Source organism: Aythya ferina (assembly GCF_964211825.1).
Source record: "Aythya ferina genome assembly, chromosome: 1".
Taxonomy (NCBI): domain Eukaryota; kingdom Metazoa; phylum Chordata; class Aves; order Anseriformes; family Anatidae; genus Aythya; species Aythya ferina.
In genome coordinates this window covers 3,283,395-3,304,112 of record NC_140296.1, presented here as the reverse complement: position 1 = coordinate 3,304,112, position 20,718 = coordinate 3,283,395, and the positions used below count along the sequence as shown (strand labels likewise).

Genomic DNA, 20,718 nt, shown 5'->3' with positions numbered 1-20,718 from the left:
GTGGGCTTCGGCACAGGAAGGGCTACGGGAGCCTGGAAATTAATCGGGGAGGGGGAGTGATGAGATTTCCTTCCCCAGAAATCTCTTGTTCCAGCCCAAAGTGTGAGAGATAGCACCTGAAACAGCATCTCCTCCTGGGGATAGGGAGAGCCAAATTTTTGGTGATGCTGCAGAAGTAAGGGGTGGTGTGAGGGAGCCTCCGTCCCTAAAGGTGCACCGGGAACTCTGCTGAGAAGGGGGGAAAAGCCACATCACGGCCACCCCATCCCTTCCCCAGCCCTTAGGAACTCCCTGCTGCCTCCTGGCAGGAGCCAGCTCTGACCATATGGCTGGTTGGAAGCCCAGCACCGATGAATTATTTATGGCCACACACCTGGGGCCGTGCCCAGCATCACTCAAGCCCTGCTCGGGGTGTTTGTGGGGTCTGCCTGTGGGTATTGGGGTGGGGAGCTGCAGGAATAGAGGGGAGAAGGGCTCCAGCCCCATCTCGTGGCCATGCTGGGTTGTTCCACCTCCGAGATGCTTTTGCAGGTGAAAAGGAGGCCCTATAATGCGAATTTTGGTAGTTTAATGTTAACAAACAGAAATTCCTAGCAGGTTGCAGTGCAGGAGGGGTGAGGAGATGCTGCAGGACCCTTGGGGAGCCTGGGCTGGGTCCAGTGAAAAAAGTTCATGAATAAAACCCTGCAGGGCCACCTTGCGCCCATCCAAAGGACTCGGAGGCAGGGATTCTGAATAAAATATACCCAATTTATTTATAGGAGGTTTACAGCTGTACAACGTTGGCTTTCTGTTTGGCCCGCTCTCTGCTCTTGTGCAGCGTGACACATCAGTGCCTGTGGAGGTGAAGACAAGTCATAGCCTGGTTTAAGACGCTCACAACACGAAAAATAAAACGGATTTCACGGAGTGCAACGGCAGGCTACTTGCAATCAATGAAATGATTCATAAAAAAAATGGAAGATAAATCAGAGATACGTCCTACGCCATCCCGGGGGGACTGGAAAGTGCTTAGCAGGCTTATTGAGAAACCTTAAATATTTCCATTTGCTTCATTCAAAGAGAAAAGGCATCAACAATCACAATGGCATTTCAGTAAGTGCCCTCCCCAGTCCACTCTGCAAACAAACAAACAAAAAGGTAATTTTTGTCATTCCCTTGGAAATGAAGGGGAAAAGAAGGCTTCTAACTTAATATTTTCAAAAAGAAAAAAAAAAAGAAAAAAAGAACAGAACTATTACTAATATTAAAAAGTTTTGGTCCTGATATGGCATGATGATGATGATGATTTTTTTCTGAAGAAGGTATTAAAAAGCTGCCTTTCTTTATGGCTTGATTCTCTGTAGAAGGAAGGAGACTGGCCATGAATGTCAGGGCAGTGCTGCCCCCCAGCAAGCTTTTTTTTGGGCACCCCGGCCAAAAGGCTGAAGCAATGGGCAGCCTGATTTCCTGAGAAAACGAGGCTCAAGCGGGCACGCCGGCTGTCCCCACTGTCTGCTGATGGTGCAAAGCTCCCGTGATGTTCCCTTGATGTTTTCCTCCAGCTCAGTGGCTCTTCTCCCTCCTCTCCTGGGTATTTCCAGGCATCCCAAATCCTCTCCTAAGACCTAAAGCAGACTTTCTGGCCCCGCAGCGCTGCTTCCACTTATTTTCAGTGATGAATCCCACGCACAATCCCAGGATCAAATCGGAATAACCCTCAATCATGCTGCCCAAAATCCAGTTCGTGCCCTTAGGAGCCTGGCAGCTAATGATGAGGAAAGGAGAACAGCCTTAGAAGCTGGCACCTAACTTGTCTTTGGGAAACAATTTAGCATGTTACAGACTTAGCAGATCTTTAGGGACTTTAAAAAATTACAGCTTTACAGCACAAACACGGGCATTTTGCAGGATAGAAAGAAATCCTACTTGCTGTAGCAATAGAGGGTTTGCTTGTTCACTTGTCCTTGCAGCCAGAGGACTCTGCTCAGGCCAGGATTTATCATGATTGCCTTGTACCTATTTAAAAAAAAAATCCCATTTGCAGGAAGCATTGCATCGTGTGTGTTCCCTTCCCCTTGCATCATGTGTGTTCCCTTCCCCTTGCGCGGAGGTGACTGCAAAAGATCTGCGTGTTAAAAAAATCATGTGAAGTTCACAGAAACACCCTTAACTCTCACCATTTTGAAAGGCACGTAAAAAACCCTACACCTAAACAACAGAAGAAAAAATGCTTTGCAATGTGCCGTGATCAGATGGGGCAGACGAGGGCTTGTTTTCCTTCAGCTGGGATGGTTTAAATGAAGCCGGATTCTGCCACCCAGTGGAACAGGGAAGGTAAACCCAGGGTTCACGGCGAACAGGGGCAGAGCACGATCCTGCACACTGCAGGACCATGCTTAGACCCCTGAAAATGTGTTTGGGTTGTGCTTGTGGGACTGACTTTAGCCCTGTGCAACTCATCCTCCAGGCCAGCAGATGGAAATTAAAGGAGGGAGATGGGCGTTGGTTTGCACGAAATATTTCTAGCATTTTCAGGCTGTGCTGGGAGCAGTGCTCCTCTCCTTTAGCACAAGATAAAATCCCACGGCTTTGAAAAAGAATTTGGGAAAGTGAAGCACTGAGAAATGATGCGATGGAGATCTGTATGCAGCAGTAAAGCTGATGCCCATTGAGCAAAGCTCCTCATCCATCAGACCTGATGCTCTGGTCTTGGGGGGAGCTGTTCTCCTCTTACCTAAATGTTGATATCCGTCAGACAACCCAACCCCACTCAGCCAAAAGCCAAATTCAAGCTCTAGAGACAGGGACTGCACGAAGCAATGGAGACAGCAGGCACCACGGCAGTTTGAGAGGCACACACAGGAGGTGAGACCAGACCGGCTCAAAAACCCTGGCTCTGGAGAACAACTGTCCCACCACGCTCCTTGGCATCTTTGCATCCTTCAGAAACCCGGAAAACAACCCAAAAGCCCCAATCTATTTTTCCACTTCTGCTTTGCTGACGTGGCCTCCTCTTCGGATAAGCGATTAAATGGCAATTCGCAGGGAGAGGACTCCCCGCGCCCTACTCTACACCCAAGCAGAGACACTGAAGAGGCGTTGAAGCGGCTGGTGGCACCACGGCAGCCACACGTGTGCACGGTGGCACGTGCGTGCCAGCCCCGTGTAAACAAAGAGCACCCGGGCATCGTGCTCTGGCTGTCGGGACACGCGGAGATGCCCCGGGGTGCACGGCGGTGATGGGGCTGCAGAGGACGCCGGCAGAAGGATCGTTGCGGTTCCCCCAAAAGGCACCGTTTTGAACACTGAGAACACAAATTTGGCTCCTTTGAGTGGAATGCATGCATCGTTCCTACACACTTGCAGGTGGTAGAGAGGCTGGGTGTATATATATGTGTGTGTGTGCACGTCTGTATATATATATATACATATGTGGCACCAGAGAAGAGTCCCTGAGGGCTCAGACGTTGGTGAGCACGTTGCTGCTGAGCAGCCTCACGGCGATGGTTCCAGGCAGATCATTTGATCTCCTGTTCCCTTTGTCCTGGAGGTGCAGCGTGTGCACGGCCTGCAGGTCGCTGGGGTCTCCCGTGAGTGCCACCTGGCCCAAGAACTCGTCACTTATCAAGTTGTGGTTCCAGATCTGGAGAAAACAGAACAGGTAAGGGAGGATCCTTGAGGGACACAACCAACCTTCCCACGTCGGGGAGGAGAAGGGGTTTGCTGGTACCTGAACTATGATGGGTTGTCCTGGCTTCTTGCGGTAGAAGAGGCCTTTCACATCAAACTCTGGAGACACCGTGTCCTTCTTCACCGGGGAGCGAACCTTTTGCCCTTCGCACTTTATGATCACGTAAGGGTCAGCTCCTGGTGAGAGAAAAGGGAATTTATCCTTTTTATTTTTTATTATTTTTTTGTATCTCCTGCCTTTTCTCAGAGACCTTTTCCAGGGACTGCATGCAGCAATTTTCCTCCACACCCCACCAGAGGAGATGGATATCCTTTGGATATCTCCAAATATGATGTCCATGAAGCTCTGCTGCTGGGCTTGGGGTTTCCCCTGTTAGGATGGTCACCCGATGGGATGGTGACAGACTGCTGTGATGTGGCCACCTCTTCCGTGATCCCATATTCTACTGAAGCCCTCCTTCCTCACTCTGAATGCTCCTTGCCTTTGGGATTAACCTTTCATGGAAGACACTGTCATGCATATGTCTCCCTTAAAGGATTTGCTGAAGGTAGGTGGAAATAAAGCAATGGGGAAGAGAGCTGGGCTCACAGATCTTGTTTCATGCAAGGAGACACCAAGAAGAACCAAAAGTGCCTGCAAAAAACCATTTGCTCCTACTGCAGCTCATTAACTCTGGAACCAGGCTTGGTGTTAATTTAAGGGGAGGACAAGCTAGCTCAGCAGGGCATATGTTTTTCACCTCTGTGCACAAATCATTGGCACATCTTAAATTCCTCCCAGATTGAATGAGACTCAAATGCCTTTCAGGATAAGAACTAATGCTGGGGTAAGAAAAACGCTGGGTGATCAAGGTGATGAGAGACAGCACAAGGCTGGGCCAAAATTACGTGCCAAGATGTGCTAAGCTATGAGATCCAAGAAGGATCTGGGCACTGATGGGGAACCAGTGACAGAATGTGGAGCCTGAGGATGGAAATATATTTAAAAGGTTTTTAAAATGGTGAAGACAGCTCTCAGAGTATTGGTTGTGAGCAAGAATTCCAGGAAAAGATTAAAAGGACAAAAAAAGGAAAGATCGTTGGTGGTAGCAAGAAACATGAGGAAGAGAAAAATTGGGCACTGAGGGGAAAACAGGGAAAATGAGTGGGATCCAGGGGAGATTAAACTGGTGGGTGGGAAGCCAGGAGAGAGATTCATGAAGGATGTGTACCAGGTCAGTGGGAAAGGAAGGTTATGGCAATATCCCAGCTGGAACAAGGCACTCGTGGGGAACAAGTAGGCTACAAAGATGGGGAGAGGAGTTACCAAGTTCAGAGACTACCAGCTCACAGCCTGAGCTTCTAGGAGAAAGGAAGAGTCCCTCATCAGACAACACTTTTCCCTTCTGAAACCAGTGCAGGTTCTGGGAATTTCAGTAGAGATTGAGTTACTGCTGTGGAAATTTAGCTGCCAGATGCATTTTCTCACCATGGGCTTTAGTGGCTATGATGGAAACATAGGCCAGGTGAACGTGTTTTCTTGTCCAAGGGAATGAAGAGAAACAAACCAGCCCCTACTGAGGGCCAGGGATTTAAGAGTCACCTCTTCGATTGCCAGACCACCTCTTCACCTTTTTTCTGTTTGCAAGGTCCCGGCTCCCCTGGTAGGACACAGCTGCTTGATTTCACAGCTGTTTTCCCAAACTGACCTTGCTTTTGGGACATCTCATAAAATCCTTGTATTCCATCATAGCTGGAGCCAAATTCCAGTCTGTAAATCACTGTTTCCAAAGCAGTGTAAAAAGGACTGGGCTGGGAGTTAGGAGAGGTATCATTGCACTGGAAATCACCAAACCAGCCGGCTGCTGGCGGTGGGAGCTGAGCAGCTGGAAGACAGCTGGGAAAAGCCATTCCCAGGGGCATCTTGCTGAAAAAAATGTTTTATGGCTCCATAATCTGCTTATACCCATGTCTGAAGGACTCTTGTTTCTGTGAACAGCTCAGGAACTTTTGGCTGCAGATTTCCCTGCATTGCCACAGGCACACTGCGAGTAAACTGAGAAAAAAAAACAGCCTACTTTGGGTAAAATTCCCTCCCTGAACACTTTTATAGGAATACTTCCTCTGTGTCATGTGATAAATGAGGTGAAGCCTCCCCCAGAACATCAGCCTGTACCATTGCTTGTCTGTTCTTCCTACTAACAGGTCTTTAAACATGATTCCTGACTTTTACAACTGCTTGTACTCAGGAGGAAAGCCTGGAAGATTACAGAACCACCGCCAAGGGCTTGTTTTGGGGAAGCTCTCCCAAGAATCCTAGCCAACAGCTTAAATAAAACAGCTCCCAGATCATGTTGACAGTAAGAAGTGAGATTGATTCTCCATGGAGATTCTCCACGGACTTTCTCTTCCTCTGGCGTCCAAACCAGACAATTTCACTGAAAAATGATGTGAGGATTGTGTATCCCATATGGATATTTAGCCATATCATAAATCCCAGCTACCTCCCACCTGTGTCTTCTCTCCCTGAAACCACCACCTCCCAGCTGCTCTGGGACTACACGACAGGCAGAGAAAGGCCATTACCTCCTTGGGAGTCCTGGTTCTTGAGCCCAGCTGCAGCAAGGACGTGGATCTGGGACACCACCTGCGGGTAGCCGCACATCCCACTCCAGCAGGTGTGTGGTGGCTCATCTAGCGTCAGCTCTCTGTTTTGGAGAAATGTGTAGCCTTTGAGACGTGTCCAGCCTCACCTGATGGCAAAGCCAAGGAGTTGTCTCTAGCAGGATGGAAGGAGTATGAACCAACCACTCTGCTCTCTACTCTGACCTCCCTCTCATCCCAGGGTTGAGAAGCTCTCTCAAGTCATGCTTAGAAGCAGAGTGGGAACTTCTCTGTAAAGAGAGCAGTAAAGATGCCCTTTCTGTTGGCCACCATTGGAAGGAAGCCAAGCAGCAGCTCTGGGCAAGGCTTTGGCCAATTCCTGCTGTAAAAAGCACAAGGCTCTCTCCAAATTGCCAGTTCCTCCCCATCGCTGCTCCTTACCGGCAATCTGAAGGCACATCTGTGAAAACCCTGAGGAGGAACTCGCCCTCGTGCCCAGGGTCAAACGTGGTGGGGATGATAACGTAGCGGCCTTCCTTCAGGTCCGTCCTCAGGAAGACGCTGCGGGAATTGATGTAGATGGAGCTGGCCACCTTCTGCTGCAGGGTGTGCATGCGGTAGTTCCTGTTCAGCTCCACCTGGGCAGAGATCACAGTGGGACAGTCAGCAGGGAAAACATCCCGGTGTCCAACCAAGGGGCAGACAGCAAGGGCTGATCCCACAGGGCTGGAATGGCTGGAATTAAGAGAAACAGCAAAATGGTGCCAAATAACTGGATGGAAAGTAGGCTTTGATATGGCTTTCACAGTTCTCATGGCACATGAACTCATTCTTGTTCATTCCAGCTTGACACTGGAGGCCCAGCAAGCCAAGATCCTTCCAAGAGGATCAGTCTGGCAAATTTCAGCATTCAGAGGTGACAGACTAACCATTGCCTTTAGCACGGAGAACCTTTCTGTGCTGTCACTACTCACTTCTAAAATCTCTTCTAAAATCTCTCACCATCACTGGAGGGGGGCAGGCTGTGCTGAGGACACTCATGGAGGCACACGGAGTAATAATTAAAAATTACACCAGTGCTCATGAAACACTGGGGTAACACTCAGCTACTAACAAATTTACTGAGAGGATTTGGGTTAACATGTAGGATTCATGGTGTACCTTATGAATATCGAAGCCTATGGCCAAGTTCTCTCCTTTGCCTTCTTTGCGACTGGTCCTTTTTGGCTTCTGCTGGATGGAGATCAGCACTTCATCTTCTGCCTTCTTCACATCAAACACGTACTGGAAGCAAAGAGAGGAAGGTGAGGAAGGACACTAAGACAGAAGCACTGGGCATGGGTGGGAGTAAGCCCATCTTTGAATTGTTCAGCAGAATCCAAGGTGTCACAATGAAGTCTTATACCAGAGCATTTCATCCCTTGCAGTCTGCCACAAGTCCTCATACGAGGCATGGAAGCAGGAATTATGTTCACAGAGACCTAAAAGAAAGGTTAATAAAGAGCTAGGGGCTGAAAACAACTCTCTCACATCCTTGATGACAGCTCCTGCAATGGACAACAGCATCCTTTACCTTTGTGTTAGATGAAGGACTTAAAAAGTCTCATGTTGCTAAGAATACCAGTTCAGAGCAGGACAGAAAAGCTTATGCCAGGAGATTAACCACACAGCAGAGACTTTTCTGAAAGCCCAGTTAGAAGAAAGTGGCCATATAGACTGCATCTGTCTGAGGAAATTTAACAGTGCCAAGGTTTGAGGAAAGAAAATGGGATTTGATCATTCAGGCATCCAAACAGTTGGAAAAGGTTCCTGGCCTTGTTTAACTGGCATCAGCTGCCACCACTACCCTGTGGCACAGTTTGCTGGTTGTTTGTGCCAAGCCCTTGGATGTAGCTTCCCTATTAAGAGGGATAAGGTTAAAAGAGTTGGCCTGGATGCTGATCATACTGTGCCCAGGGGTCTCAGCCCCAGAAAGGTCATGAGCACATTAAATCATAAAGGTCTGGCAGCTGTTTTGGCCCCCTAGGTCCCTGTAGGACCTTTCAACCCTTGGAAGCATGTGTGAAAGCTCCAGAAGGTCCAAGGGTACATGACTCACTTGGGGGTTCTGCAAAAAGGTGTTCTTGTGGTTGATACAGCCTCCGCTGCGGTTCTTCAAGGGGTCTTCACTTCTGGTCCACGCCCCACGGAGCACTGCCTCCTCCCAGGTCTTATGGATGCTGAGGTAGGATGTGTTGATGAGACGGCACTTGATGATGTCCGTGAAGTATTTGCAGAAGTCTTCGAAGGTCATCCTAAGTCAGAAAGGACAAAGCTGGGTTGTGCTGCTTTGTTCCCCTCAGCAGTATGCTGCAGGGAGTTTCCTGATCACCTGTTAGAGAGTGTGTGTGGGTAGCCTCGGATGGCTGACACCAACAAAGAGTGGAGATACCTTTCCCCATGCACACAGCAAACAGTTCTTTGGTTCACACAGAGGAATTACATGTTTTGGAGCGGTGGAAGCAGAGCAGTTCTTCCTCCATGGATGGATACACGTGGCATTGAAATGTGTATCTGGTGAGACTGTTATGTTCAACACGTTTAGAGTACCCTACTGAAATTGTTTGGAACCAGCATGGTCACAGCCGCTCAAAGCTAATACCCATGGGCTCATCAGGAGGTCCCACTAAAGATTCTGTGGCTTGGAAGGCCTTTTGCTCTGGATGACTGGTTGCATGGAAATGAAAATTGTGTTCAGCTTTGGGCCCCTCACTCCCAGAAGGACATCGAGGTCCTGGAGCATGGCCAGAGAAGGGCTCCGAAGCTGGGGAAGGGCCTGGGACACAAGTCCTGTGAGGAGCGGCTGAGGGACCTGTGGGGGGTTTGGGCTGGAGAAGAGGAGGCTCAGGGCAGAGCTTATTGCTCTCTGCAACTGCCTGAAAGGAAGGGGTGGGGAGCTGGGGGTCAGCCTCTTCTATGATTTTAAGATTCTGTGACTCAGATGCTTCACGGAGTGGGAGGACTCTGCGAGCATAGCCCATGGCAGTAACCCCAGGAGGGACTCACCAGAACTCTCCATCATCTTCCACTGTCATCCCCATCTTCTCTCTTTCACTTTTGCTCACTTTCTGCCACTCCTCAGAGCTGTGGGACGAGAGCAGAATCATTACTGCGAGGGCAAGGGGACACAGGAATTCAAAGGGCTACTTGGCGTCAGAAGGATCTGAGGGGCACGAAGCATATATAAAGCTCCAGCCATTCAACCAGTCCCCACACTGCTCTGGTTAGCTTGTCTCCCAGATGTGGGGGGAGTGCAGGATGGCTCGGAGAAGCAGAGGACCACAGAATCATTAGGGTTGGAACAGACCCCCAAGATCATCCGGTCCAAACATCACCCTACTACCAATGTCACCCACTGAACCATGGCCCTAAACTTTTACTTCCTTCCTGACGAGTGGAGCTGAATCCAGCTGGGTGAGACTTTGGATAACAAACAAAAAAAAAAAAAAAAAAAAAAAAAAAGGATAACAAAATGGATAACACCAACCACAGTCTAGGGTTACACCAACCCTTAGTTATCCATCCCATCCCATCCCATCCCATCCCATCCCATCCCATCCCATCCCATCCCATCCCATCCCATCCCATCCCCAGACAACACAGCAGTCAGTAGACTGACTCTGCTGGGTGTTAGTTTGGCTGGAACAAGACTGGGAGTGGAAAGGTGAGGTAAAACCATCCTTAACAAGAGTGAAAATGCCAATGATTTCACCACAACACCCATCAGAGCCTCAGTGAGGTCTTCCAAGTTCATCCACCCTCCTCTTGTGCTCTTCAGGGACCTCAGGGCAAAAAATACCACCACCCCATTGAAATAGTAGGTTTAGGACATTGGTTGAAGCAGCATCCCACAGCTGCTTGTACAATATTATGGGTGTAGATATAGCCAAATTGCCTCATGCCTCAGGGCCTACTCTAACCCAGCTTCTACCAACAAAAAAGGTGCTACTGCTGCCTGTCCCACTCACGTGTCACTCCAAGGGCCGTTCCACTCCCGTTCACCCCACGGGTTCCGCATGCGGATCATGTCCAGCTTCTCCGACTTGAAGAAGGAGAGCAGACCATGACCCAGGCGGACCTTCCTCACGTCTGTCACTGCGTACGCGTGGCCCTTCACCAGCCCACAGGCCAGGCGGGCCTCCATGTCAGCCGCCGATGTGGCCTGGGCAGGGGGACACAAGGAGAAGACATCAATGCTCAGGGAGAGAGATAATTGCCTCTGCAGAAGTATCAGATGTTGTGTTAGGTACTAGATCCTTTCTTGTCTTCACCTGTAGTGTGAGGTTTCTGAGCTCCCTTGATGTCAACCAATAAAGCTCATTTTACTGGTTATATTGGGACAACTGGCACCCAGTGTTTGTGGAGAAGTCTGCACACAGACAACAAAATGCTTTTTTTTCTTTTTTTTCTGGAAGTGAATCTTAAATTTAAAGTATTTCATTGGTAATTTAATGGTAAGTATTTAAATGGTAATGGGATAAACCTGGGCTCTTGGACACAGCAATGAGGACTACATATAGTTGGATCCAGTTTTGAGTCTCTTTGTCATCTACAGGAAAAAGTAGGACCCCTTGGCCACAGTTTTTCTGATCTAATTTAGATGTCTCCAACAGGGTAAGACAAACAGCACCCTAAAATACCTATTCCCATGAGAACATGACCATGCAGGCAATGTTGCTTACTTTGATGGAGCAGCTGATGAGGCCTCCCCGGTTGTGCACCTTCAACACACGCTCAAACAGGAGGTTTCGCTTGGCTTCATCGGTGATGTAGTCCCCTTCGGTCAGGTCAATCGGTTCAGAGACCCCACCAGTAAAGTCTACCAGGGCATCTGCTGTGTTGCCTCCATCCAGGGCCTCATAACAGCCTGACAGCCTGAAAGAGGGTGAGAGGAATGGCACAACAGCACTGGCATTTTGAGAGACCTACGACAATTCTTGAGGCAGTGTGAAGAACAGAAATTTGTAGGAAATCTTTCAGTAGGTGGAGACAGCAAAAAAAAAAAAAGAAGAAAAATAGGATCTGTGCTGTTTGCAGTGCTTTTGAAATCCTGGGGATAGGTGTTATTTAATCAAAGTGGAGTTGGAGGATATTTTGCTCTGAGGCTCAATCAAGGCTAGTGAAGGGTTTTTCTTCCAATTTCTGTCTACCTGAGAGATGTCCCACTCCTCCCCAGGAAAGCTGCTGTATTGAAAAGACATCTGTTCCATTTGAGGCTAAAGCAACCTCAAATTGTTAAGTTCTAGATTTTGACTAGACCTTATACACAGAAGGGGAGGGGATGAGGCTGGATGTGGAGACCATGATCACAAATATGCCCTGACAGCCTTTGGTCTGCTTCTGATCTAAAAACTGATACATCCCCTTGAAGAAAATATTAACCTTCAAACAGAAGCAGGAAAAATCACATTGTCACATCTGACACCTTGTTAACTAATGAACCAAACTCAGAGATAACCACCTACAACTCGTAGTTGGCATCTGACACCCATGGAGCCCACAACATTTTGTCACTAGAACCATTTTCCACTGGTATAAGCCAAGTGATGAACGAACTGAGAGGAAAACCATGGTGTGCAGGTCCCAGTTTGCCCTGCAACTGCCCAGGTACCTACTTGGCATAAGCCTTCTCCACCAAGGCACACCAGAACTCATTCCTGGAGTTGGAGTGGCAGTAGATGAGCTGGTTGTGGAGCGTGGGCAGGCGGTCATCTATCACCACGTCCAGCCACTGCCCGAAGCGCCAGAATTGGAAGTGGAAGATCCCTGCGTAGCTCTCCGGTTTCTCAGGGTTCCACTCCTGCTCCTTCCAGTCCGGGATGACCTGCGTTCAGCACGGGGAGGAGACAGAGAGGAGACGTGCACCCAGGTTAATCCCTTTTTTGCTAGGTTTAGTTCCCATCCCACACCTAATGAAGACAATATCAAAGATAAGGAAGAATATGAGGGAGGTGGGCTTGCTTACAGCCCATCTGGGCAAGATTCTGGGCCTGGCTCTTCCAAGGCAGACTAGATTTGCAGCTAAGGATCTCTCACAGCTGTTTCTGTTATACCTCTCCTTGACCTTGTTCTTATCATTTTACCCTGGAAATCTGCTGCCATCTACTGCTGCAGACAGGCTTTTGGAACAGCAACCTTTTTTTGTCCTTGATCTGACTCGCGATGTCTATTCTTGGGAAAGTTTTTACAATAGAATTGAACAGATCAGTTGGAAGGGACCTACAAAGATCATCAAGTCCAACTGCCTGGCCACTTTAGGGCTACCCAAAAGTTAAAGCATACTATTGAGGACATTATCCAGATGCCTCTAGAACATGGACTGGCATGATCTCATTGATGGCTATTCTTATGACTGAATGTTTGTGAATTTTAGTGTCAGAAGGGTACCGTTAAAATTCTTCTTCGGTCCTTTTTCTTGATTCTGGTGTGATTGGACTGTCTCCAAAGCAAGTATTGTACTCATCTACTGGGTGGTAATGAACAGGGAGCATCACTCTTTGTACGTCTGCTCTACTAAAGAAAAGTGGGAGAAAACGAGATCCCCATCACTGTAGGGTCCCCATTCATCCCTGGCAAGAGCTGCCATGGTTATCCAAGCAAGCACAGGGAGATGGCTTGATGAAAGGAGGAAAAGATGGACTGAGGTGACAGAAACACTGAAGCAGTTGAGAGGTTGAGGTAGTACAGGTTTGGTGTCACGGCTATCGGCACTGTCAGTGGGACAAACCAAAAGTGATGGGTAATGGCCATAGTCTTTCATGTCTGTGAGCATCATCAGATGGAAAATCCACCCAAAAGCTGGGCCAGAAATGGATACAACCATGCACAGCTGCTACTTTTCAGAGGAGCTGCATTTTGTTTAAAAACAGGACAGAGGCACACGACAAAGAGTTTTCAGGGAGGGTCAACATAACATGGTCCTACGTCATGGCCAGGGTGGGCTGTGAGGCCCTGTGCATGGGGTCGACAATTAACAAGTAAAGACTGATGCAGGTGTGACCGACTGTCCACTCCTTCACTTTTCGACTTCACAGAATCACAGAATCACAGGATTGTAGGGGTTGGAAGGGCCCTCAAGAGATCATTGGGTCCAACCCCCAACTTAACTGCTTCCCAAGTGTCGTGACCTAAGAGAGGAAAAGCCCCATTGTGCCCATGGGGACAATAATGACCAGGGCATGCTCCAGCATACCTAAATAATCACTGCCTGTCCTGTGGGGACAAGCTGTAAGTGTTGGGGTGGGACAGGACGGGACACAGCTATGGGAAGAGGCTCTTTAGGAAGTCCTGGGCCATGCTGTGACCCCAGCACCAGGCCTTGGCCCTGGTCCAGCTGCTGGAGCCTTGTGCTTTTTGGTGGTTGCTGCCACAAATCTGTAGCACTGCAGAGAGACCTCTCTCTGGACAACCCCCCCAGCTCCTTAAATACCAGAAATGATCCAGCCCAGGCCTTTTATTGCTTCTCGGAATTAAAGACAATTGAAATATTAACGACGCCATCAGCTCCCTGAGCTCACTGGCACTCTTGAGTGGTCTGGATCAATAGAAGCGGAGCAGACAGAGCCATGAAAAAGAGCCGCTTTTGGAGGGTTTGGTGTTTTCCAGGAGTGCTAATAAAAGATGCCCCAGACTCCCCCTGGGATGCTGCCAGGGAAGGTCAGACCATCAGTCCCCATCAATTCCCTCCTGACTGGTGCTCATGCTAATGAATTGTCATAGAGGACCATTGTGCTAATCAACTCGCTATTAATGTGGGCTTAGAAGTGATTACAGCATTGATTAAAGGCAGCTACCGAGCCAAAGCTGGTAGCTGCCACTTCCAGCTGGATGGTTCTGAGGGCTGGCACTGCCATCAGCGGTGGCATGAGATGTCCTCCTCCACCTTCATCTGGGGACAATGCTGAGAGCATTCTCTGCTGCTGGTGGCATCAGGAGCTGTGGTTGCAGTTTTTACGTTGACCAGAGGGATGATGAGGGTCCCTCCATCTCCTCCACCCACTGACAAGGGTGTCTGTGGCCATGGACTGGCACGGTAGGGCAGATATCTCCCCAGATATCTCCATCCTTTCTCAGAGGACTCTGGAGAGCATGGCCTGGACCGCCCACCCAGGGGTCCTGCTGAGTTGTGGTCTCAACCTGAGTTGTGTTGAGGCACTGAAGGTGGCATCTCATTCACAACTGTGCTGCTTTTTGCTTAGGGGCTCCCAAAATCTGGAGCTGTGACACTTTTGTAGGATAAATTTACAGGGAAAGGGCGCAGAGACAGGTAAATTGGGGACCCAGAAATACCAGATTCCAATTTGTAACATTTCCCTACACCGGTTTAGGGTTTTTCTTATTTTTATTAGGAGTGGCTAATTAAAAGAAAAGGCACCTGTGACCCTGGAGAGACATCTGTGACTAGAAGAGGAATTTGTAGATGCTGACTCCTCCAAGCAGGGGTTTTTCTGCTGGGAGCTTAGGGATATGGTTTAGTGGGGACTGCTAGCGTTAGGTCAGAGGTTGGACTCGATGATCTTGAGGTCTCTTCCAACCTAGAAATTCTGTGATTCTGTGATTCTGTGAATTTGCCAGCTGAGGAAGGGGAGGGAGGGACCCTGCTGTGCTGAACAAACCGAGACGAAATTCCCCTAGGAGATGGGACAGAGTGGAGTACCTGAAAGCCTTTACGGGCTGCTGAAACTGTGTGGGGTGAGTTTCAGTGAGTGTTATAACGTGGATCATCTGCCCTATGGGAGAGAGAAATCAGAGTGCCCCACTCACCTCCCACCCTCAGCTCGGGCAGAAAGATGAGATCCACCCGAGGAGCATTTCTCCTCCTCTGCCCAGCTTCAAACCCTTCCAGAGACCAACCACAAAATGCTCCAATAAAGCTCAAAGAAAGAAAAAGGTAAAAGCTCTTTTCACAAGACAAAAAGGTGCTTGGAAATACCAACAGTAACCTGGACATTGGTGAGTTCTGCTTTGCTGCATGCAGGACTGGGGCAGCTACCAAGAAGGGCATGAAGAAAACACACACAGCCTCAGTCCTTGTGGGGAACCCTGTTGACTAGGCTTTTATTTACTCTGGTACATCAATACCAAGCAAGGGACCTGCTGCAGGAACTCTACCCAAGCAACCAGCAACGTAGCAATGGCATGTTTTGAGACCTGGCATGCAAAAACCATTTTGGAGGTTGGCAGTGAGTCCTGTTATTGGGTCTGATGTGGTTTGCAGACAGGAGCTCTGCTCTGGGATGTACGAGGAGGGGTCTCCTGTAAGAAGGTCTTCTGGGACCCCAAAAACTGGGTTTGGCTCGCAGTTTGTCCATGTTATTGCCAAGCAGAGATGGATCCCCTTTTACCTCTCCTCTTTGGGTCCAGCATTTTGGGGTTTAAAAAGCAATATCAGCTCCTCCAGCAGAGCCCATGGCGTGGTTGTGGGATCCAGTGGTTGCTGAACTTTGTCTGCAGGAGAGACTCAAGGCTCCCACCATTTCTCCAGCAAGTAGCTTGCTGAAATCTTCCTGTTTGCCTTCCCCTCTCTGTCTGACACAGCTGGTGCCTACCATTTAATATGCTATCAGTGGGCTGGGGGGCTCAGAAGAAGAGCTCGGACTCTTTTTGGGATGGCCCCCACAAATCAGTAGGGCATGGGTATGAAGCCTTCTCATCCTGGCTTTCCCATCACTGCCCTCTCCTTATACACACCAGGAAAATTTCCGTCCAGACCTTAAGGAGTGCTCGCTCACATTTGGGTGCAATCCTAGCAAAAACTGCTGGAACAATCATAATAACACTTTTTCAAAGCACATTTTCATCTCTAGAAGCTCCACCAAAGTATCCTCCGCTTTCTGGTGGAAGGAAAAAAGGATGTCCAAACTTAGCAGTTCATTCACAGTCACGGGACAAGCCAGGCACATCTCCTGCTCCTAAATTTCCAGAGGTACTCTCTACCTGCTCTGCTCCCACCACCACCCAGGCACCAGTCCCTGCCTTGGCATTCGGAGAGAGGAGGAGGAGATGTGTGCCTTTGGAGGACAGCAGCAGCAGGTTCCTAATTTGTGGTCTGTGAAGCGCTCTGCAGCCTCGCTGCTCTCCATAGATGCTCGAGGATAAATATATTCCTGGGTGTTTTGAGGCCACAACGATGCACAAATTGGCTTTGCTGCAGGCGACTCCCTGCTGGCTCAGACCTACAGCCTGCTCTGAGCTGCTGGCTCGCTTGCCCGGCTCTGCACACACATTCCTGCTCCAACCCTTCCCGTTTCCAAAAATCCCCAGGCAGCACAAGGTGGGCAACAAGATGAATCCCACCTCCCCTCTTGGGCTTGACGGCACGGTGAGCTTCCACAGGACCGGTCTTTGGAGACATTGAGCAGCCACAGCCACTGCAAGCACTCAGCATCCTTGCAAGAAGTTCTCCATCTCCAACAAGCCCCCTCTTTTGGATGGTTGGGGTGGAAACTGGAAGCCAGGGCTCTCTCCAGGTTTGTATCGTGGCAGGTTCTTATTTTTCCATCAGGCTTTTTGTATCCAGGTGCCGTGGTTGGAGAGGTTAGGGAGCCAAATATTTCCAAGCCCTGTCAGTCAGGCTTGGTGAATCCCAGCTGAATTCACTTAGGCAAATACAGCATGGCTCATCCTCCCTCTTCCCCATCGCTCAGACAGGCGGGAGCACATTTTGGGAACGTTTCTCAGGGGTGAGGGGCTCCCCAGGCACCACGCTGTTCTCCGCTTTTTTTGTGACGCCATCCATCAATGAAGAACCCCGTAAAAGCAACGAAGAACTGAACGGAAGAGAGAAAATAAACAAAGACAGAAGCATAGCTGGAGCGAGGAGGGCCAGGCAAAAGGGAGTCAGGCTTTAAAAACGATGGAGCCCTTCAGCTGAGCAGGTTCAAGGCCGTCGGTGAAAGCGAGGAGGAAATACATCACCTTGCGGATCCTGGCCAACTCCACGAGCCGCTCCCCAAACTCCTGGGCATCGGCCTCGTTGCACTCCACTTCCTTGGCCCCTGGCTTCTTCCAGAAGATGCCCACGGGCTCCAGCAGCTGCCGGTTCATGAGGTGGGTGAGATCGGGAGTCCAGTGCTGGGAGGTGCCGGTCACCGTCACCTTCCCACATTTCTCCAGCTGTATGTCCCAGCGGAGGAAGCGCAGGTTGTGCTGCCGGAGGAAATCCACCCGGTAGACGTGCTCGTTGGGCTGCAGCAGCTTCTCGCCGTCCTGGGGCCTGCCTTTTTTCTGCTGCAGGCTCTGGACCCTCAGTCGCATGCAGCGGGTGAGCTGGTCATCGTGGACGAAGGGCACCTTGAGCTCTCCAGCTTCTTCTGCCATCTCCTCCGTGGCTCCTCTGCTCTGTCCCCGGCACTGTTTGGCTCCCAGATAGGACACGCAGGGGGGAAAAAAAATCTGGTGGCCCTTCTCCACGGTCCCAGCGGTGCTAGGCAACCCGGGCTGGTGACGCAAAATGCCCTCGGGGGCTTCCTCTGGGTGCCCTCCCATCTTCCAGCAGGAACCGATGGTGCCGCTGTGCGCGATAATCTATAGGGAAGGGACATCTGATGTCAGCCTCCCTGGCAACCTCCCTGACAACCGCTCCGGCAAGCTGGAGCAAGGCTCGTTAGCCCTAAACGAAGGTGCACAGCCAGGGCAACCATCCTGCAGAGCTCGGTGGCCGTGGCTTTCTCAGAAGACTGATTTATGGGATAATCCGGGGTGTAGAGCCTCTGGAGGGGTCTGGTCCAACCCTCTGCTCAAAGCAAGACTTGGCGGTTAAATCAGTGTCAGACCGTGAGATGCTGGAGATATTTCTTTTTCCCCTTTATTTCTCATAAAGGGAAAATAATAAATATTTCTATTTCCCATGCTACAGCTCATGCTGTTGAGGTGTGCCCTGTGATTGCTCTCTGATCTGGCTCTGCTGGTGGGTCCTCCAGGCAGAGGATGGGATGAAGAGGGGTTCTGGGGAACATGTTCCTCATTGCAGGGTGTCTCCAAGAAGCTGTGGATCCCAAAGAGACTGCAAGCGTGAGGTGGTATCTTTGGGGTAAAATCACTGGTTTAGACTCTCAGAGAGTCCGGGGTTTCAGCACAAAGCTTCAGAGGGAACAATTTATGGTGCTGCATCTTTTGGTTCTCCCCATCCTATTTGTGAGTCGCATTGGCTTCTGCCACAGGATGTGTTTGCAGGGCCCTTTGGAAGCTCAAGCTGTGTTAAATGAACTCCAGGAAAGAGCTTTCCTAAACTATTTTTACGAAAGGCACTGCCACCACTTGGGCTATGTCACATAATTCAACTTCCAGAAGAAGTTCCCCAAAAAGACCATCAGAAGCTGCCCTTGGCCAGAGAAACCCCAGGCACCAAGAACCCAAGGTGGGACATTTTCCTGGGATTTGTCCTGAATTCACCAGTCCCCTATCACTCCTTAAGACCCTGAGAACAGAGACAAGGAAGCTAAGGGTTACTATTTGAAGGGGCAAAAGAGAGGTCTGAGGAAACCAGCCCCTTCTTGCTGCCCTCTGAGCTTTTGCCTCACTTGTTTACGAGCTGTAAAACACCTTCAGCACCAGCTATCGAACCAACCCTTGGGTTTTACAAGTTAAAAATGCCTTCAGGTAATCCTGGAGGCCTTTCTGAGCTGAGGTGCGTGTGGCAGTGCCTCGTGGTCCTCGGTTTGTTGGATCTTTTACCCTCAGATCCAAAACTGCCCTGGAAATATGTGGGAAAGGAGCAGGAGAGCAGGCAAGCTGGTGGAGATGTAGGGTGTCCAAATCGCTTGGTCTGGTTCCTATCCCTCTGCTTTGATTTATTTTTGTAAGAGCTAGATGTCTCTGAAAGACCACAGATGACGTCCAAAACCATGTTGAGGCAGCCAAGGCTCAGGAAATAGAAAACTGCTCGCAATTCACTTCCAGCCCCTAAGTCCCACCCAGTGACTCAAACAGCATGGGCTTGATGGGGAGGAGGGACACTGAGGGAGAATTGGAGTGAAATGGGTGAATAATATCATCTCTTGGTAAACATCGGGATGTGTTGGCTTGTCCTGTTCCCTGGAAGAAATCCTCCCTCCCTGCACTTGCTCACGTTGGGAGGAAGAGTTTCACTGCATGCAGTGGAGCAAGGGACACACAGAGCAAGTTACATCCTGGTGTAAATCAGGATTACATTTTCTAGCAGCAGTGGGAGACCTGGACTGATATTTCAGTGATATTAACACCTGCATCAGCGTCTTTCAGCTCCCCTTGAACTCTGAACCAGAAATATTTTGGTGTCTAATGACAGCTGGAGAATTTAGCGTTTGGCTAAAGGGGTTAATCTGTGCACTTGACTTCTCCCGTTGTGCTCTAAAAGTTGCTGCTGCTGCAGTTTATAGCCACACTCGCTCCTTGCAGGGCAATGCTCATCATGAGCTCTTAAAGCACCTTGAAAAGGATGAGTGAGGGCCCTAACTAATTCAGAAGTAACCAAAACCAGAGCCCTGTAGTGAATGCCACAGCAAAGTGAACATCCCTGGGCTCGGGGAGAGGATGGCAGCTTTTGTTTTTGCTGGAAAACAAACCTTTCTGAAAGAGCGGGATGCAAGGCGGCAGGTAAAGAAGATCCTCTGAGGGTTAAGGGCATGGAAAATGAGAAGTCACAAACACCCACAGCAAAATCACCAAGGGAGGAAGAGCAGTGCTGCCGGCAAACTGAAATAATGAGGTGTCCAAAGGGACCTGGCTCCTGTTTGGTTGGCACCTCCAGGGCTGGAGGTGAATGGTGAGCAGGGAGGACAACCTGCCCTGGGGAGGAACAACCCAAACAAGGCCTCACACCACGCCAGTGCTTATCCAGGAGCTGACAACAGCCATCCTCTTCCCACGTACAGGAAAAACTTGGTTTTAACAGAAAACAGGGATTCTGCAACAAATTCCCAAGGCAGAGCTCACAAAAGCCACCTGCAGCAGCAGAGCCGATGCACGAGGTGGAGGCAAAACCTTTGGGTCTGTTGCAGTAGGAGGCTGTAGGTGACCCTGCCAACCCTACAGGGCTTTGGTGGCTGCCTTTTTTTTTGCAGTAAAAGCTAGGAAAAGGGGCTTGCAACTTGCTGGTCTCTTGTGCTAGGATGAGACTCACCTGTACCAGGGGCTGAGGGCTACGTTTGCTTTCCCTTTCATGGGATTTACTTCTTCTGCCACAGAAGACGTGGTAGAAATGAGCACAGGCTGGCCAAGACGTGGCACTGAGCACCTCCTGATTTATGTATTTATTTATTTTTAGGTTATTCTGGAGCGGAGAGGGTCAGATTTAGGATCTGGAAGGGCAGGACGGGGCTCGATTCTCCCTTGGTGATGGATAAAATGGCCACACGTGTGGCTTAAGTGTGATGTGGCTGCAGTCATGACCACTGAATTCCCCTTGAAAAATACTCTTTTCAGAGAATTTTTTCACCTGAACGG

General features: G+C 49.6%; 2 protein-coding genes across 2 annotated transcripts in view; both read right to left on the bottom strand.

Moving 5' to 3' along the window:
• Positions 1-729: 729 nt before the first annotated feature.
• CAPN5 (calpain 5) overlaps positions 730-20,718 on the bottom strand; it is a 41,918-nt gene continuing 21,929 nt past the window's right edge. The window contains exons 4-13 of the mRNA XM_084505630.1: positions 11,910-12,118; positions 10,977-11,169; positions 10,263-10,456; positions 9,301-9,378; positions 8,354-8,549; positions 7,417-7,539; positions 6,697-6,893; positions 6,238-6,359; positions 3,713-3,849; positions 730-3,625 (exon numbers count right to left, since the gene is read on the bottom strand). Coding sequence (XP_084361756.1) covers positions 3,443-3,625; positions 3,713-3,849; positions 6,238-6,359; positions 6,697-6,893; positions 7,417-7,539; positions 8,354-8,549; positions 9,301-9,378; positions 10,263-10,456; positions 10,977-11,169; positions 11,910-12,118 — 1,632 coding nt within the window. The 3' untranslated portion in view covers positions 730-3,442. The remainder of the gene's footprint in view (positions 3,626-3,712; positions 3,850-6,237; positions 6,360-6,696; positions 6,894-7,416; positions 7,540-8,353; positions 8,550-9,300; positions 9,379-10,262; positions 10,457-10,976; positions 11,170-11,909; positions 12,119-20,718) is intronic.
• OMP (olfactory marker protein) lies at positions 14,957-20,510 on the bottom strand. The gene has a single exon (XM_084505631.1). It carries the CDS (start codon positions 17,779-17,781, stop codon positions 17,134-17,136), a length of 648 nt encoding a protein of 215 aa, XP_084361757.1. The 5' UTR covers positions 17,782-20,510; the 3' UTR covers positions 14,957-17,133.